The sequence below is a fragment of the Myotis davidii genome, unplaced genomic scaffold (genome assembly GCF_000327345.1).
Source record: "Myotis davidii unplaced genomic scaffold, ASM32734v1 scaffold406, whole genome shotgun sequence".
In the NCBI taxonomy this organism is placed as follows: Eukaryota; Metazoa; Chordata; class Mammalia; order Chiroptera; family Vespertilionidae; genus Myotis; species Myotis davidii.
In genome coordinates this window covers 211077-225589 of record NW_006298354.1, presented here as the reverse complement: position 1 = coordinate 225589, position 14513 = coordinate 211077, and the positions used below count along the sequence as shown (strand labels likewise).

General features: G+C 42.6%; 1 protein-coding gene across 3 annotated transcripts in view; it reads left to right on the top strand.

Moving 5' to 3' along the window:
- AMOT (angiomotin) overlaps nt 1–14513 on the top strand; it is a 65776-nt gene that overhangs the window by 7865 nt on the left and 43398 nt on the right. Inside the window, exons 2-4 of one of the 3 annotated variants that reach the window (XM_006774022.1) lie at nt 1037–1113; nt 7472–7620; nt 9486–10416. In XM_006774022.1, coding sequence (XP_006774085.1) covers nt 9548–10416 — 869 coding nt within the window. In that variant the 5' untranslated portion in view covers nt 1037–1113; nt 7472–7620; nt 9486–9547. Of the gene's footprint in view, nt 1–1036; nt 1114–7471; nt 7621–9485; nt 10417–14013; nt 14159–14513 lie in introns of those variants that run through there. The other 2 variants (XM_006774023.1, XM_006774024.1) reach the window with 2 other exon arrangements.

The following is a 14513-nucleotide window of genomic DNA, read 5'->3' as shown; positions in this document are numbered from 1 at the left end:
GTGTCCCCTCGGGAGTTTGGGAGACCGGGAGTTCGATTGCTCGCTAGGATGTGCGCTGACCACCAGGGGGTGGTGTGGAACAAAGGAAGGCCCTGGCCAGCAGCCAGCAGCCAGGTAAGGGAGGCCCCGGCCAGCAGCCGGAAGGCCTCTATGGGCCCTGATCGCTGGCCAGGCCTAGGGACCCTACCTGTGCAAGAATTTGCACTGGGCTTCTAGTTACTAAATAATAATACAAGAATAAACTGATTCACATGCTCACAACTTACTTTTTTTTTTTTTTTACCACCCTGTATTCCCTGATGCTATACCTGCAGCATAAGCCTGCCCTAGAGTTTTGGAGGGTGGGCAAGTTGGTTGCATTATATGATTTGTAGTTGGACTGATTTCACCGAACTTCTTCCTGGGAAGGCAGGGACGAGATTTAGTTTCGCAATGGCAACTCAGTCAGGACAGGTTCTTGGGACTTGCAAGTCAGCATGAGGAGGAGGGGCTGACTCTGGGGAGTGACTCAGGCCCTTTGGTATGAAGATATCAAACGCTGGCTCCTGTTCATGCACCTGCTGGATGCCACACCTGTAGTCAGCACCTGAGCCCCACTCAGACACTAGGCAGACGGGGCTCCCTTCCAAAGGGGTACAGCAAAACAGGGAGTTCCTAATTATGTTAGTGGAGCACCACTGCACATTATATTTAGCCGTTCCAGCATTGGTAAGGGGAAACGTCTTAGATATTTTCTTATAGGTGCAGTGCACTAGCTTGCTCAAGATACTGTTGGAGCCCTGAGGGAATCTGCTTTCCTAATGAATTTCTCTTGTGAACTGTCCTCTTAAAAACTGAAGAGTCAGTTCTGTAGAGGTTTGTGTGTAGTAACCCAACACAGGGAAGGAAGTCACAATACCTGGATCCTTATCCTGGTCCCACCAGTGGGCCACAGTGAAACCTTGGTCAAATTAGTTGTCATTAGCTATCTGTCCTGGACCTAAGCTTCTGCAGTTGTAAAATAGAATTAATCACATCTGCCTTTATTTCCTCACAGAGCTGCTGAGAAGGACAAATAAGATAACAGAAGTGAAAGAGCTTTTGTCTCCTTAGAAGAAGGCTGAGAAACTAAAGGTAATAGTATTATTGTTACTGCTAGTATATCTTTCATTCCTTTTCTTTTTTTTTGTTGTTGTCTCTAGCAAAGTCTTTGGGAAGTTATTTACTCACTATGCAATTATTAAGCATAATTTATGTACCAATTAAAGTTTTAGGTGTTAAGAATGACACAGAAGAAAAGCTTGCACTCAGCCCATGCCCTCTAAGATCTTGCAGTCTAACAACTTCCATTTCTGGCTCAACATATTAAGTGATTTCTGTGTCGGTACTTAGAAACTTAAAGGACATGAATGAACTTCTTTTTTCTTCTCTGCATTGCCAATGGGGACTTACATTCCTGGAGAAGTGTATTCCAAGGTTTAGATTGAAGGTGTAAGGGGAAGGAGGGGGAGCCATAGGTAAATAAAGGAATTTCTTTCGCATGCGCAAAACTGCCAAGTATCTGACCCTTGCTCACTTTTTTTCAGGAGCCCAACTTAGTTTCATCTTTGATTCTAGTCTGCTCCTACTCTATGTGATCCAGCCCACTCTTTGACCTTAGCTGTTATCCATATGCTAATGACTCCCAAAGATATATCTCAACTTATCTTTGACTCCTCCCTTTCCAACTTCTCCATAAGCAAGTCAGTTATCAGATTACATGTCTCCTACTCAGCTCATAGGTCTGTTCCTCTGTGAAGCTTTGCTCAGGTGGCTCAGGGGTTTTTGCAGGGTTCTCTGTTACCAGAGTTACCTGCTTATACCTCTGGTTTCCTGTTGGATTGTGCCCCACTGCTTGAGTGGGAGCTCCTTGAGGACTAGACTCTTTTATTTCTCTCTCTCTCTCTCTCTCTCTCTCTCTCTCTTCACCCTAGGACTTTTGCAGTTTCTGGCTATAGTTAAGTGCTTAATAAATGTTTGTGGAAAATATGGCTTGATAAGTGTTCTAATAGAGATATATACGAAGTACAGTAGAAACTGTGAGGAGAGAGAATTAATTTTCCATATTGAGCAGAGTTGGGGGCAAGGGGAAAATGGACAAAGATTAGGGGAAAAACTTCAAGGAGGTGGAAAGCACTGTTCTCTTTTGAGAATTTTCACTAAGCAGCCCAGGAAAGATGCCTGTTGTGTCTGCTCTTGCTAAGGTATCTCTGGCCTGTTTCCTCCCCTGCCTTAGGACTGGATGACTTTTATGGTCGAGTCTGCAAATAAACCTCTGACTACATAACACCTTGGCCATTTAAGACAGATGCCACTTAGCCATATAATATTAAACAGGGCTGACCCTAAATGTGCCACCTTAACTGTGGCTGAAAATTAGGGGTACACAGTCACATTGGTTATCTATGCTTAGTTCTATATAGCACAATACCCTGTCAAATATATTGAATATTGATATTGGAAAACTAACCAATTTAATTCTGAGAATTTAGCACATGGGGTCACTAGAACTGAATGTCTTCAAGCTGACTGTCAGATCTTTCCAAGGGCAAAAAATGAAACATGATATAAGCCATTACAGGCCATGAACCTATTCTCATCCACCTGATACTTTTACTAATGAGCTTCTTGACTGGGTGGCAATTTGGGACAAGTGCATGCAAGCTGGATTCACAAGGGAGTCCACATTCCACTCTGCCATTTTGAAAGTCACTGGGATACTACACTGCTTCTCTTGGCTTCTTTCCCTCCCAGGAGTCCTGCTCTGCCCTGGTGGAGAAGTGGGAGCAGGATAACTTTTCATTAAATGAAGGCGAGATTTCATGGGACTTTGATGTTTTGCTAGTTTTATTTTTTTTTTAGTGGGTTGTCTAAAAACATTCATGCTCCTTGACCATTAATTTTACTTTTGGGATTCTATCATTAGGAAACAATCCAAAATATTAAAAAAGGCCAAATCAAAAGATGTTTTTATAACATTATTTAGACTAGAACAAAATTGAAAGCAGTTTAAATGTCTGAATAATTGGAAAATGGGTAAGTGAATTTTGATACACTCATTTTATGGACTATTACACAGTCATTGCAGTGTTTGTTATGAAGTCTATGCTTCAACATGGAGAAAGTGCTTATGATAAAGTGAAATGTAGCATCCAAAATTACATGTACATTCATATTTCATTGCTTTGCAAAAACACAAGTATACAAAGAAAAAAACGAAAGGAAATATTCTATAATATTAACAATGTGTGGGTTGAGTTGCTAGGATTATGAGTGATTTTTTTTCTGTTATAAATATTTGTGTGTTGTGCTTATATTACTTGTAAAATAAGTAAAAATAAAAGTGAGTAGTATGCCATTGAAAATAGGATATTGGTAAAGTAGATAGCTTCTGGGTATATTTTTAAACTTTTCTCAGTTTATACTCAATATGATTTTATGGATTGCTTATATTCTTTCTGAGGCAAGAAGAAATAGGATGTGATGGAGTGATATATTTATTCCTCCCTTGAAATGGCTATGTGTGGAGCAAGATGGGGGGGTGGTGGCAACAGTATTTTTCTTGTTACCCAGTATTTCACTGCTCATGTACATTTTAGGGTTAATCGCTTTTGTTGACTGTTCACATGTTCAACTTAATTGATTTATAGTACAGAAACATAAAACTGGGACCAAATTGACCACACCTTTGAGTTGCTGTCTCAGAAACAGATAACTGATACTGATCCTCAGTAAGATTTGGAAATGCCAAGGTCTTACTGTGGTTCTTAAAATAAATTTCTAACCTAATCTAGATTGAGGAAGAGCTAGGAGCAAAGAAGTGGGGCTGACTCAAAGCCTTTTCTTAAGCTAGTACTAGACTTAAGTAACAGTAAGTACCAAGTCATTATGATGTTGACAAGACCTACAACAGGGGCCTGGAAATATTGATCAGTGGAGGTTCCTGCTACTCCCTGACCTATCTGCATATCTTGGCCTACAGAGGAGCTATTGTGTAAGGTCCTTCCACCATACTTCTAACTAAAGACAACCCTCTCACCTGTTTGGATCACCCCATTATCATTTTACTTGTAATGGAATTGAAAAATTGGTGGTAGCATTAAGCCCCATTCATAGTCTTTTAAAACTAGAGTCAATTCAATTTCATAAATATTTATTAAGCATCTTCTATTTATAAACTAATATGCTAGATAATATATTTTAGTGGAAGGACTGTTCCCTTTGGAGTAATAAAAACCTGTATTCTGGCCCTGGCTCTGCCCCCTTTTAAGCTCTGGCATCTTCATCTATAAAAAGGGAGGGTTGGACCACTGGATGGTCTCCCAGGAGTCTTTCTTCCAACATTCACTGATTTAAGGACCCCTGCACACAAACTGAGGTGCAAATAGAGATTTTACAAAACCAACCTTACTTTATAAAATTGCAGAGCCTTCTAGAAAAAAAGGCCAGTTTGAAATAATAATATTAATAGCTAACTTTTACTGAGTCTTTACTGTGTACCAGGCTCTGTGTTTATACTTTACATGGATTACCTCCTTTCAGCTTTATAAAACTCTATGAGGCATGAGCACTGTTATTCCTATTTTGCAAATGATGAAATTTGAAACTTGGGGAGGTCAAGAGACATGTATGAGGTAAGTTAGTAAACTATAGATCCAGAATTTGAACTTGGATAGAGTAACTCTAGGCCCTGGTTCTTAACCATGGTGTTTATACTGCCTGCCCATTATCCATCGAAAGTTTAGGTCTAACCTGCAAAGGGACCATTGTTTCTTACCTCCCGGAGGAAGTGAATTAGTATCCTGAGTTGCAAGATTATTGGGAAAGGTGTTCCCTAGGACACCTCAGGCCACAATATGGACCAACCAGAGAGGACATGAGAGAATTCAGTGGGCCATTTTTCCTCTCTTTGTGTGGGAGGGTGTGTGCATGTGTGCGTGTGCATGTGTGTTTTATGCACAAATATGTGCATGCAGGTACACGGAAAACTTTGAACTGGCTTATTTCCAGAGAACTGGAAGTAAAATTGTATGAACAAGTTGACTAAGATTTAGCAGAGAAACAGGTTTCCTAGACTTGATTCTTCATTGTGGTTGGTGGAGTGAGGGGTGGGGGCAGAATAGGAGGAGTCAGAAGGGACAAAGAGAAGATCTTATAGGCATATTTTAAAATTTATTTGAAGGGTGGGAATTTGGCCACCTTGTCATGTTGATTTTCTGGGACTTGGGTTGGGAAACATCTGGGCTCTCACTAATGTATTTTGGCTCAATCTCCCAGGTATACTGGGAGAGGCCAACGACTGCAAATGGAGTAAGAATTTAGCTTGGCCTTGCTGACCTGTTGTTATTACAGAAGAGTTGAATATATAGATTCACATTGCATTTTTTAAAGAGAGAACCACGGATATCCTTTCTTCCCCTATCAAATATCCTCAGGGACAGTCTGCTTGTCCAGGAGAAACAAGGTTATTTTATTGATTGAAGATGATGTCAGACCCCTGACAGTTGGGGTGATTAAATCTGTGGGCAGATTAAAGATTTAAGAGTTCATACTATTTTAGTTCTTGCATATGAGACAATAATATTTTCCTTTCCTTTCTCTAATAAATAAATGGAGTAGTGTTTTCCTTTTTATGTGCCTCTTAATATGTAGATAAGCGTAAGTTCTTTAAGAAGCAATCAGCAAACTGGAGAGACATCAGCAAAGCTTTTTTTCTTAGGCTGAGTTCTTCTCCTCTTTTAAACAGAAACAGAAAAGTCCAGGGGGCGGGGTTATGGGGAGGGACAGTCTGTGTCCGGATGACTTAAAATGATTTGAGTTTTGAAAAGGATATGTAAGAGAGAGGACAAAATTAAGGAACAAGAGTAAGACTTTGGACAAGTAAAGTTTTTGTGGTGAAGAGCTGGGCAATAGAAGCAAGCCAGTCAGGATTGGCATGAAGAATCTAAATAGTACTGGCAAAGAATTGTATGGTGGTTTCTCTCCAGGGGTCCAAGTTTAGAAGCCTTGGGCTGTTTTCTGTGTGTTTCAGTTAAAAAAAAAAAAAGACAACTTTTTTGTTCAGAATTGGACAACAGAAGCACAGGGGTTATTTACCATAGCTCTGTTAATAGTCCAGCTTTGATTCCAATTAGAAGTTGTTCCTCTCTTTGAAATTAGGGGAGACACCCCAAAATAATTACCTTGCAGATGGGAGATGCTTTTGCTTTTGATTGTGATTACACATTGGGCCAAAACAAGATGGAAAGGCAAATTTCCATGTTTTCTCACTCTATATCTGTTCATTTTATTTTTGGCAACATGGCAAGGAAATAATGTTAAATTAATCACTGTGCGGTTTTGTGGATTTTTAAAAAACTCAGATGTTTTGGACATGCTCCCGAAATACAGAGATGCTTGTGTGCTTCTTTTGCATTGCCCTGCTCCACGAATGGGTGTCTCTGGCGCAGATGAAAGCCTTTCCTTTAAGTGATATGAGTGAGTCATGCTGAAGGCAGGACAGAAAATAAGAATGTGGATCATCTGCATGCCACCTAAACACACTCTTCAGTTTGATAACCATTTTGGTTGGACCTGCAGGGCCTTTTCTGAGGGTCAAAGCAGTAATTAGAAATGGGGACTATCTCAAACCCTTACCTGGTGGGTGTTTGCAGTTAGTCTTGTTTGTGTGAGTCTAGCCTTTCCTTTTCAGAGACACCGGGGCTGTGGAAGTGCTGAGAAAGCAAGTGGAGGCATCTTCTTGAGGGAGAGGGGTTGCTGCTATGCAGTGAGAAGGGCAGTTGCCTTTGCTGCTCCAGGAAGCATGGATGGGCCATCGATCAGATTGTAAGCTCTGTGAGGGCAGGAACAATATGTTGTGTGGCTGTTGTATTCCTCTAGCATGAGGCTGGAGGGTATCTGGAATAGCGAGTATGCAATAAATACTTAATGACTTGGGTAAAAAAGGAGTTTGGGATTGCTTCTGCCCAGCTGGGTCTGTAGCAGTTGAATTGGGAGTTCCACTGCACATTTATATTTGACCAAAAACCCGCCCTCTGATGACCGCCTTTTTTGGGGGGATGTGGGGCCTTGTTCACCTGTCCTGCTACTGATAGCAATCCAAAGGAAACACCCTAAAGTTGACTGTGGTTATGGCTTCTGTCATCACCCATCATTTCAATCAGAATCGAAGCAATGGCTTTTGGGGCTGTGAGGCTAGAGCAGAGCAATCTCCCAGTCTCAGACCTGGACATTTCCATCTCCTGGAGACTGGCCGATCTCCTGAACATACTGCTGGATAGTGACATTTCTTTCTGTCTTGGTGGAAATGGATCCTGCCACTCATATAAAAGGCAAGCAAATGGGAGGACAAGTCATTCCCTTGGAAGGACTGGTTTGGTTAACAGTTGGCCATTGGTGGCAAAATAGAAACGACGTTTTTATTTCTCCTCCCTCCCCCTCCTGAACATTTCAGAGTGATCACTGGTTGGACTCTTGGCGGCGCTTAACCTGAACCTGAGTGTTAGGGGAGAGGGAATCTGCCGTTGCGGTTTCTGGAGCTGCTCATAAGCAAGAATTCCCTATCCTGATCAAGGCTTTAAGCCTAAAAGAAAGCAGAAATAGGTATGGATCACCAATGTGTATGTGTGCCTCTGTGTGTGCAAGCCTGTGTGTGTGCAGGGTGGGGTGGGTGTGGAATGGGAGGGGGTGGTGTACTTACTCTTCAGGATCTGGGGTAACTCAATGTCTGGATTTCATTGCCTTGCAAGAGGGGTTTATAAGTGATTTTTCTGTGATCATACATACTCCTGTTTCCATTTTTTGAGAAAGGAAAAGTAGTTTGGCAGTCATTTTTCCAGTTTCAGGCACTAACAGAGATTTATATGTTATATTTCTCAGCCTATCAGAAAATCCCAATCTGACAGTTTAAAGACAAGAGTTCCAGTGGGTCACTGGGAGGGAGGGTGGGAAAGGGAACTTGAGGGCAGTTTGCTCAGCCCCTTGGTGTGCTCTTCCCCAAAATATGATTAATGAGATTTAAGAAGGGCCTTTGGAAGGTTAACTACTCTATACAATAATTAGAAACCAGGTAGCATAATGATGCAAGAAGTGCGAGAGGAGAGAAGATGACTGTTCTCGATCTATCATACACGTCTTTGGGTCACTCCCTGTAAGACTAAGGGAAAGGGGGTCATGTTTTTAGAGGCTATTTAATATAGAAATCAGGGCCTTGTGACCAGGATTTCAGAGTTCTCATCTAGGAACCCAAGGGTGGATTAGGTTGACCTTTATTGTAACTTTTTGTGTGACATCATGTCCATTATCCAACACTACTTAAGATCCTTAGAGTGAAAGTTTCATTATTGAGCATTAGTATTAAATTATAGTATATAACATGAGAGACAGATTCTGTCCAAAGATTTTTTGAGCCGGTAATGAGTTTATATGCATTACTTACTATACTGTACAGAGAGAGAGACAATGTAAGAGGTCACCTATATTATTTTTTAGGTTGGGGACTAGACAATAAGAAAAGAGGAATCAGTTGTTTAGATTACCCTGTAAAACCATGGCATGCTTAGAATTTGAATCTTGAGTTGTCTTACTACTGAGATGTTTCACTCAATCCATATTACTTCCTTAAGAAGAATTAGTTGGGGGGGGGCAGTATTATAATTATACCCTTTCCAGAAGGATAACCTTTTAAATTTTCAATTTCTAAATGCTGTCAGAGGCCCTCTTAAATGAAAGAGGGTTTTCCCTTAAGCACCCAACAACAACAACAAAATCTCAAAGACAATTCCTGGATGGCTGAAAGAAAACTTATCAATAACAATGATTCCAAGCCCTTCTCTTACTAAGCCAGGGAGCATCCAAAATGGACAATACAGAAAGGATTCCTTTTAAAAAAATATGTTTCAGAGTTTTATGAGATCACAGAAAATGATATCCATCGAGCAGAGATCATTTCTATCTGGTGCAAGCCAAGCTCTCATCACCTTTTATGTATTTACTTATTATTTGGCATTTTATAACTCCCTTCACATGCTGAACTGCTTTACAGATCCTGTCTACGGGACAACTTCTCTCCACTGTCTTGCCCCCACTGCCACATCTGTATTTTTCATTGAAATAGAAAACAGAGAGATGAACCTTGTAAGTAAGGTCCTAGGAAAATTGCCCTCTCTGATCACCCTACTTGACTGCTCCAGATTTGTCCTGTCCTCTTCAGAGTTAAGTCAAGATTAAATATTTAACCCATGCTAAAAGTGAAAGAGGAATCAGAGAGCTCTTATGCCTCCAAGTTCCTCCTCATATCAATGCTAGAGTCAGGAGTCACCAACAATTAATCTATTAATTCTAGATTCAATTCTCTACTTTGTATCTGCAATGTAATCCTCCCCCCCTTCCCCAATACTCATTTTTCCCCTTTAGAGGAATGATTTATCCATCAATTGGGTGTTAAGCTTCCTGTTTCCCCTTCCTAGGTCAAGGGCAGCCCAGGTGCCCAATTTCTCTCTCTCTTCACAAGGCACCACCAGCAATAGAGATGAGAAATTCTGAAGATCAGCCAAGTGGAGGAACCACGGTGTTGCAGCGTCTGCTGCAAGAGCAGCTTCGCTATGGCAATCCTAATGAGAATCGCAACCTGCTTGCCATACACCAGCAAGCCACAGGGACTGTCCCTCCTTTCCCCAGTGGCAGTGGAAACCCAGGTCCTCAGAATGATATGTTGAGTCCCCAAGACCATCACCAACAGCTTGTGGCACATGCTGCTAGACAAGAACCCCAAGGGCAGGAAATTCAGTCAGAAAATATCATGATGGAGAAGCAACTTTCCCCTCGAATGCAGAATAATGAAGAACTCCCGACCTATGAAGAAGCCAAGGTCCAGTCCCAGTACTTTCGGGGCCAACAGCATGCCAGTGTTGGAGCTGCCTTCTATGTCACTGGAGTCACCAACCAGAAGATGAGGACGGAGGGACGCCCATCAGTTCAGCGTCTCAATCCTGGGAAGATGCACCAGGATGAAGGACTCAGAGACCTTAAGCAAGGACATGTCCGCTCTTTGAGTGAACGACTAATGCAGATGTCATTGGCCACCAGTGGAGTTAAGGCCCATCCACCTGTTACCAGCGCTCCACTCTCTCCACCACAACCCAATGACCTCTACAAGAATCCCACAAGTTCCAGTGAATTCTACAAGGCCCAAGGACCTCCCGGCCAGCATAGCCTGAAGGGCGTGGAACACCGAGGCCCCCCACCAGAGTATCCCTTCAAGGGCATGCCACCCCAGTCTGTAGTGTGCAAGCCCCAAGAGCCAGGTCACTTCTATAGTGAGCATCGTCTGAACCAGCCAGGGAGAACAGAGGGGCAACTGATGAGGTATCAGCATCCCCCTGAGTATGGAGCAGCCAGGTAAGAGAGTTCCCTTTCTATGATTTCTGACCTCCTCCCCCAGCCAGCTTCTGCTGTGTGTTAGGAATCTTAAGGGAAGGAGTGGGCCAGTGTTTGGTATAACAGACTCTGCAATGCATGGCTGGCCCCTGACTTAGTAAATTTCCTGTCAACCTGAATTTCTAGCCATAATTAGTACTGTATTAACATTCCCTGAACTTTCTAGGTTGAATATGGCCTCAATGCCTAGTGGATGAACAGGAGCACAAATCTTGATTTCAGCAGCTATTTGCTGTCCTGTCTTCTAGGATATTGAAAGAAGTGTCAGTGTTCATCTTGTGAGTTTTAAGCCCTTCCTTTAGGAGCAGAAGCAAATTATCTTGGACTTAAAGTTAGTCTGGAATATCCTATCACTCCTACTTATCCCCCTCTGCAAAACTCTCATCACATATTTTTGTGAGCACATCTTTCGGAGGAATTATTGTGATTCTTTTGGACACTAAACAAACACCAAAATGTTATTGTGGGGGAACATGCAGGTTCAGAATATAACTTGTCTTGTACTTCCTTCCAGTTTATCAAATCTGGATTGCTTCATCTTTCTCCTGTAGAGACTTTGTTAGTTACCTGTTGTGTTTTTAAGCATGTAATTTAAATTCACATCATCCTAATATATAAAACCCTGGGTCCTAATGACTGGTAAGGACCAAGGCTAGACCAACCGGAAATCAGTCCTGCAGTCAGCGATGGGTTGCACTGATTGCTGAGGGGACTGCGAATCAGGACCAGAGAGAGGCCTGAAGAGAGAAGCAGGGACTGATCCGTTCCCTCTGTGGCAGCTTTTGATCAGCACTTGCCTCTCTCTTTCTCTCCCAGTCTGGCCAGCAGCCATGCTTCTATTTCTCTCCAGGCCTCCACCAGGGCTGCTGCTTAGCCCCACCTTTCTGATCAGGCCCCATTGATAGGTCCAGAGACACTGACTGGCATAGAAACCAACCAATCAGAACAAAATCTGGGTCAACAGTGAGGAGCCAATGGCTGCCTAGGAGGCAGAGCTTTTGACGCTTACTGGCATAGAAACCGACCAATCAGAACCAAATTGGCTGGCAGAGGAGGGCAGTTGGCGGTGACATCAGGCCTGCAGGGGAGGGTAGTTATGGGTGATCAGGCAAGCAGGCAGAAGCAGCTAGGGGCGAACAGGAAGGCAGGCAGAGGGATTAGGGGCAATCAGGCAGGCGGGCAGGTGATCAGTTAGGACCCAGCAGTCCCAGATTGCGAGAGGGATGTCTGACAGTCGGACATCCCTCAAGGGGTTCCCGATCGGAGAGGGTGCAAGCTAGGTTGAGGAAACCACCCCCTCCATGCACGAATTTTGTGCACTGGGCCACTAGTATTATATATAAGTTTTGGTCAGATGCTAAAATGTAGAAGGCAAAATACACCCATGACTTCTCTACCATTTGTCCTTAGTTCAGGAGTACTGTTTTATATATTCAGTTCTTCCTAAATACTCAGGTGGGCAAAGGTAGGTTTATAGTTGTGAGTACTCGAAACACATAGTTTATTCTTTTATTATTATTTATTAATTATTGTATTATTTATTTGTATTATAACTATAAACCTACCTTTGCCCACCCATGTATAGTTTTGATTTATTCAAGGGCCCATTGTATCAACCAGATATTATGATTCTATTATGCAGTTCATTGCTTCAGTTATTGCTATTGGAATAATGTCTCTGATTAGTAGTATTTCAGTATATGGGCAACAGTGATGGAAATTACACGGTATTCCTGCCCTGTTACCATGGGTAATTATGGGTGGCCTTGTGGTTTGAAGTGCCTGGACCTAGGGTGGCCTTTTCTTTAGGGGGCCCCCACACTAGGCTTGTGAATCTCTTTGATGTCTAACTCTTTGCCTCCTGTCTCCTTCTTACTGCTTTGGGAAAAACCCTCTTGGCTTAAAGTTCTTCATTGGGTGACTGTGGAGACAAGGCAGTCAAGGTGTGGAGTCAGAGGTAAGGTGAGAGAATGCACCTGGCATTTCCTGGTATTTCATTATTTTCCCCTTCCAGGTTCATTTTTTAGCCAGAGACAATTCACTTTGGGCTCCACCCCTAATTTTGCCAGTTTAGGATTTTTTTCCCTTAACTCTCCCATGCAGCTTTTAGAGGGCAGGAGCCTAAGTTCTGATAAGTGGCTTGGAACAGGAAATGGGGTAACGGACAGGGCCCTTCCGGTTTAAATGAGATCAAGAACCCAATTCCCATCTGTTCAATGAAGCGGAAGACCCAGGGAAGGGGTTGGTCTGTTGGACTGCTTAGCTTAGTGGAAACCCGTCCAAGCCAGCAAAATGTCAATGAAGCCAGGGTTTTTGTTTTGTTCTTCCCATTAGTATGGAAAGAGTCTGTGGGACTCCCTACCGTATGTGGATGGGCTGACGTCGGTCGCCTTGTGGGAGGGTAGTGTGTTGGCTGGAGTGTGGAGCAGAATCCAAAGCCCCACTCAGCACATGGCCCGCCTCCCCAGGAAAGCTATTTTCAGAACTCATTCACCAGTATTGTTCGTGATCTGAAATGGCTCCCACAGTGTTTGAAGCTAGATGGAAAAGTCCTTTGATCTGCCTAAATAAATAATAAGGAACCCAAAGAGGGATTTTTGTTCTTCCCATACTGATTAAACCACCAGAAAAATGTAGCTGCATCTGTTTTACAGGAAGATACTTGTATTTTCTCCTCCCTCCTACATTATCTGTGGTTCTGTCTTCCTGTCACCAAAAGCAGTAGAGTTCATGCTGCTTACCCTCTTTTGAGCAGTATTTTAAGAGACAGGTTTGTTCTAACATTTTTTTCTTTTTCTCTATGGGACAGGAACAGGGTGCTTGATATGCTCAATGAATAAATAACAAAACTTAAAAGATGCTCTGTGTGAAGTTTGGGTCTGCCTCAGAAAAATTCAGGCAATAAAATGTTTGCAGGGCATGGGACTAAGGAGTGGCACCTATTGACAAATTGCTGGCAGGGGGGAGGTAGTTGAATTGCTTTCCTGAAGTGTACACTTTCCAGTGGTGACACATTTGTCCTCCTTATTTGCTTTAACAGTTTGTGAATACCTTTCCAAGTAACTGCTGTTAGCACCAAACAATTAGAAGACTAAATTCCTAGTTCTTAATCCACAAATTACAGATAGGGATGCAAAGCAAGCTCTTTGAACAAATTGCTGTTCAAAAAACCTTTGTTTGCCTTTCAAGGTGCAGTAAAATGCTAAAGATTTGCTGTTAAAATGAACAAAATATTGTGAACAATCTTTTTATTACTTCATCTTCTCTATGCCCTCCTCCCCACTTAAAAAATAAATATCCTGAATGCTCAGAACTCCAGATGGGAAACAAAGCCAGGGCATGTGAAGAATTAACAATTCTCTAAATCTTTTGTCTTTGTAAGTGCTGAGCCTTTTCTGCATTTGGGGTTTATACATTTATCAACTGCTCTTAAAAATTAAATCTTCTCTGTTTGTAAAGCAGCCACCTCCTTTTAATTGTTGAAATTGTGCCCAGATCTGAGGTTTCTTGAAATCCTTGTTTAGTGGAATCTAAGGGTGACCTAACTCTGTAGTTCAGAGCAGAGCTGGTTGTGCAAGAGAAACAATCAAGAATTTGCAGCCCAGTCCATGATTCACAGCTTCACTACCACGGAGCCTGGGAAAGGCACCGTTTCTGTGGGGAGACTAAATTGGGTTCCAGGCTGTTGGTGGCACCTGCTCTGGTGAGAGTACAAGTGTGGGCTTGCACACATGTGGGCCAGGAGTGTGCAGTATGTGTGTGTGTGTGTGTGTGTGTGTGTGTGTGTGTGTGTGTGTGCGCGTAGTATGTGGTAGGGAAGGGCAGGGGCTTCCAGTCAGTGAGGTATCAGGGTGGAAGGTGGTGTGTCAACTCAACGGACCGGTTTTTGCTTTTCTTTTGTGTCTTTGCAAAGCTGTCTGTCTCTGGGAGGGAATGCTGTCTGCTTGGGGGGATGCTGATTTTGGCCATTGGCCTCTGTCCTGCATATATACCCTTTCCCCTTTTCCACAGAACACTAGAACCAGATTGTCTTAGGAAGGGGCAGAATAGGGAGGGAA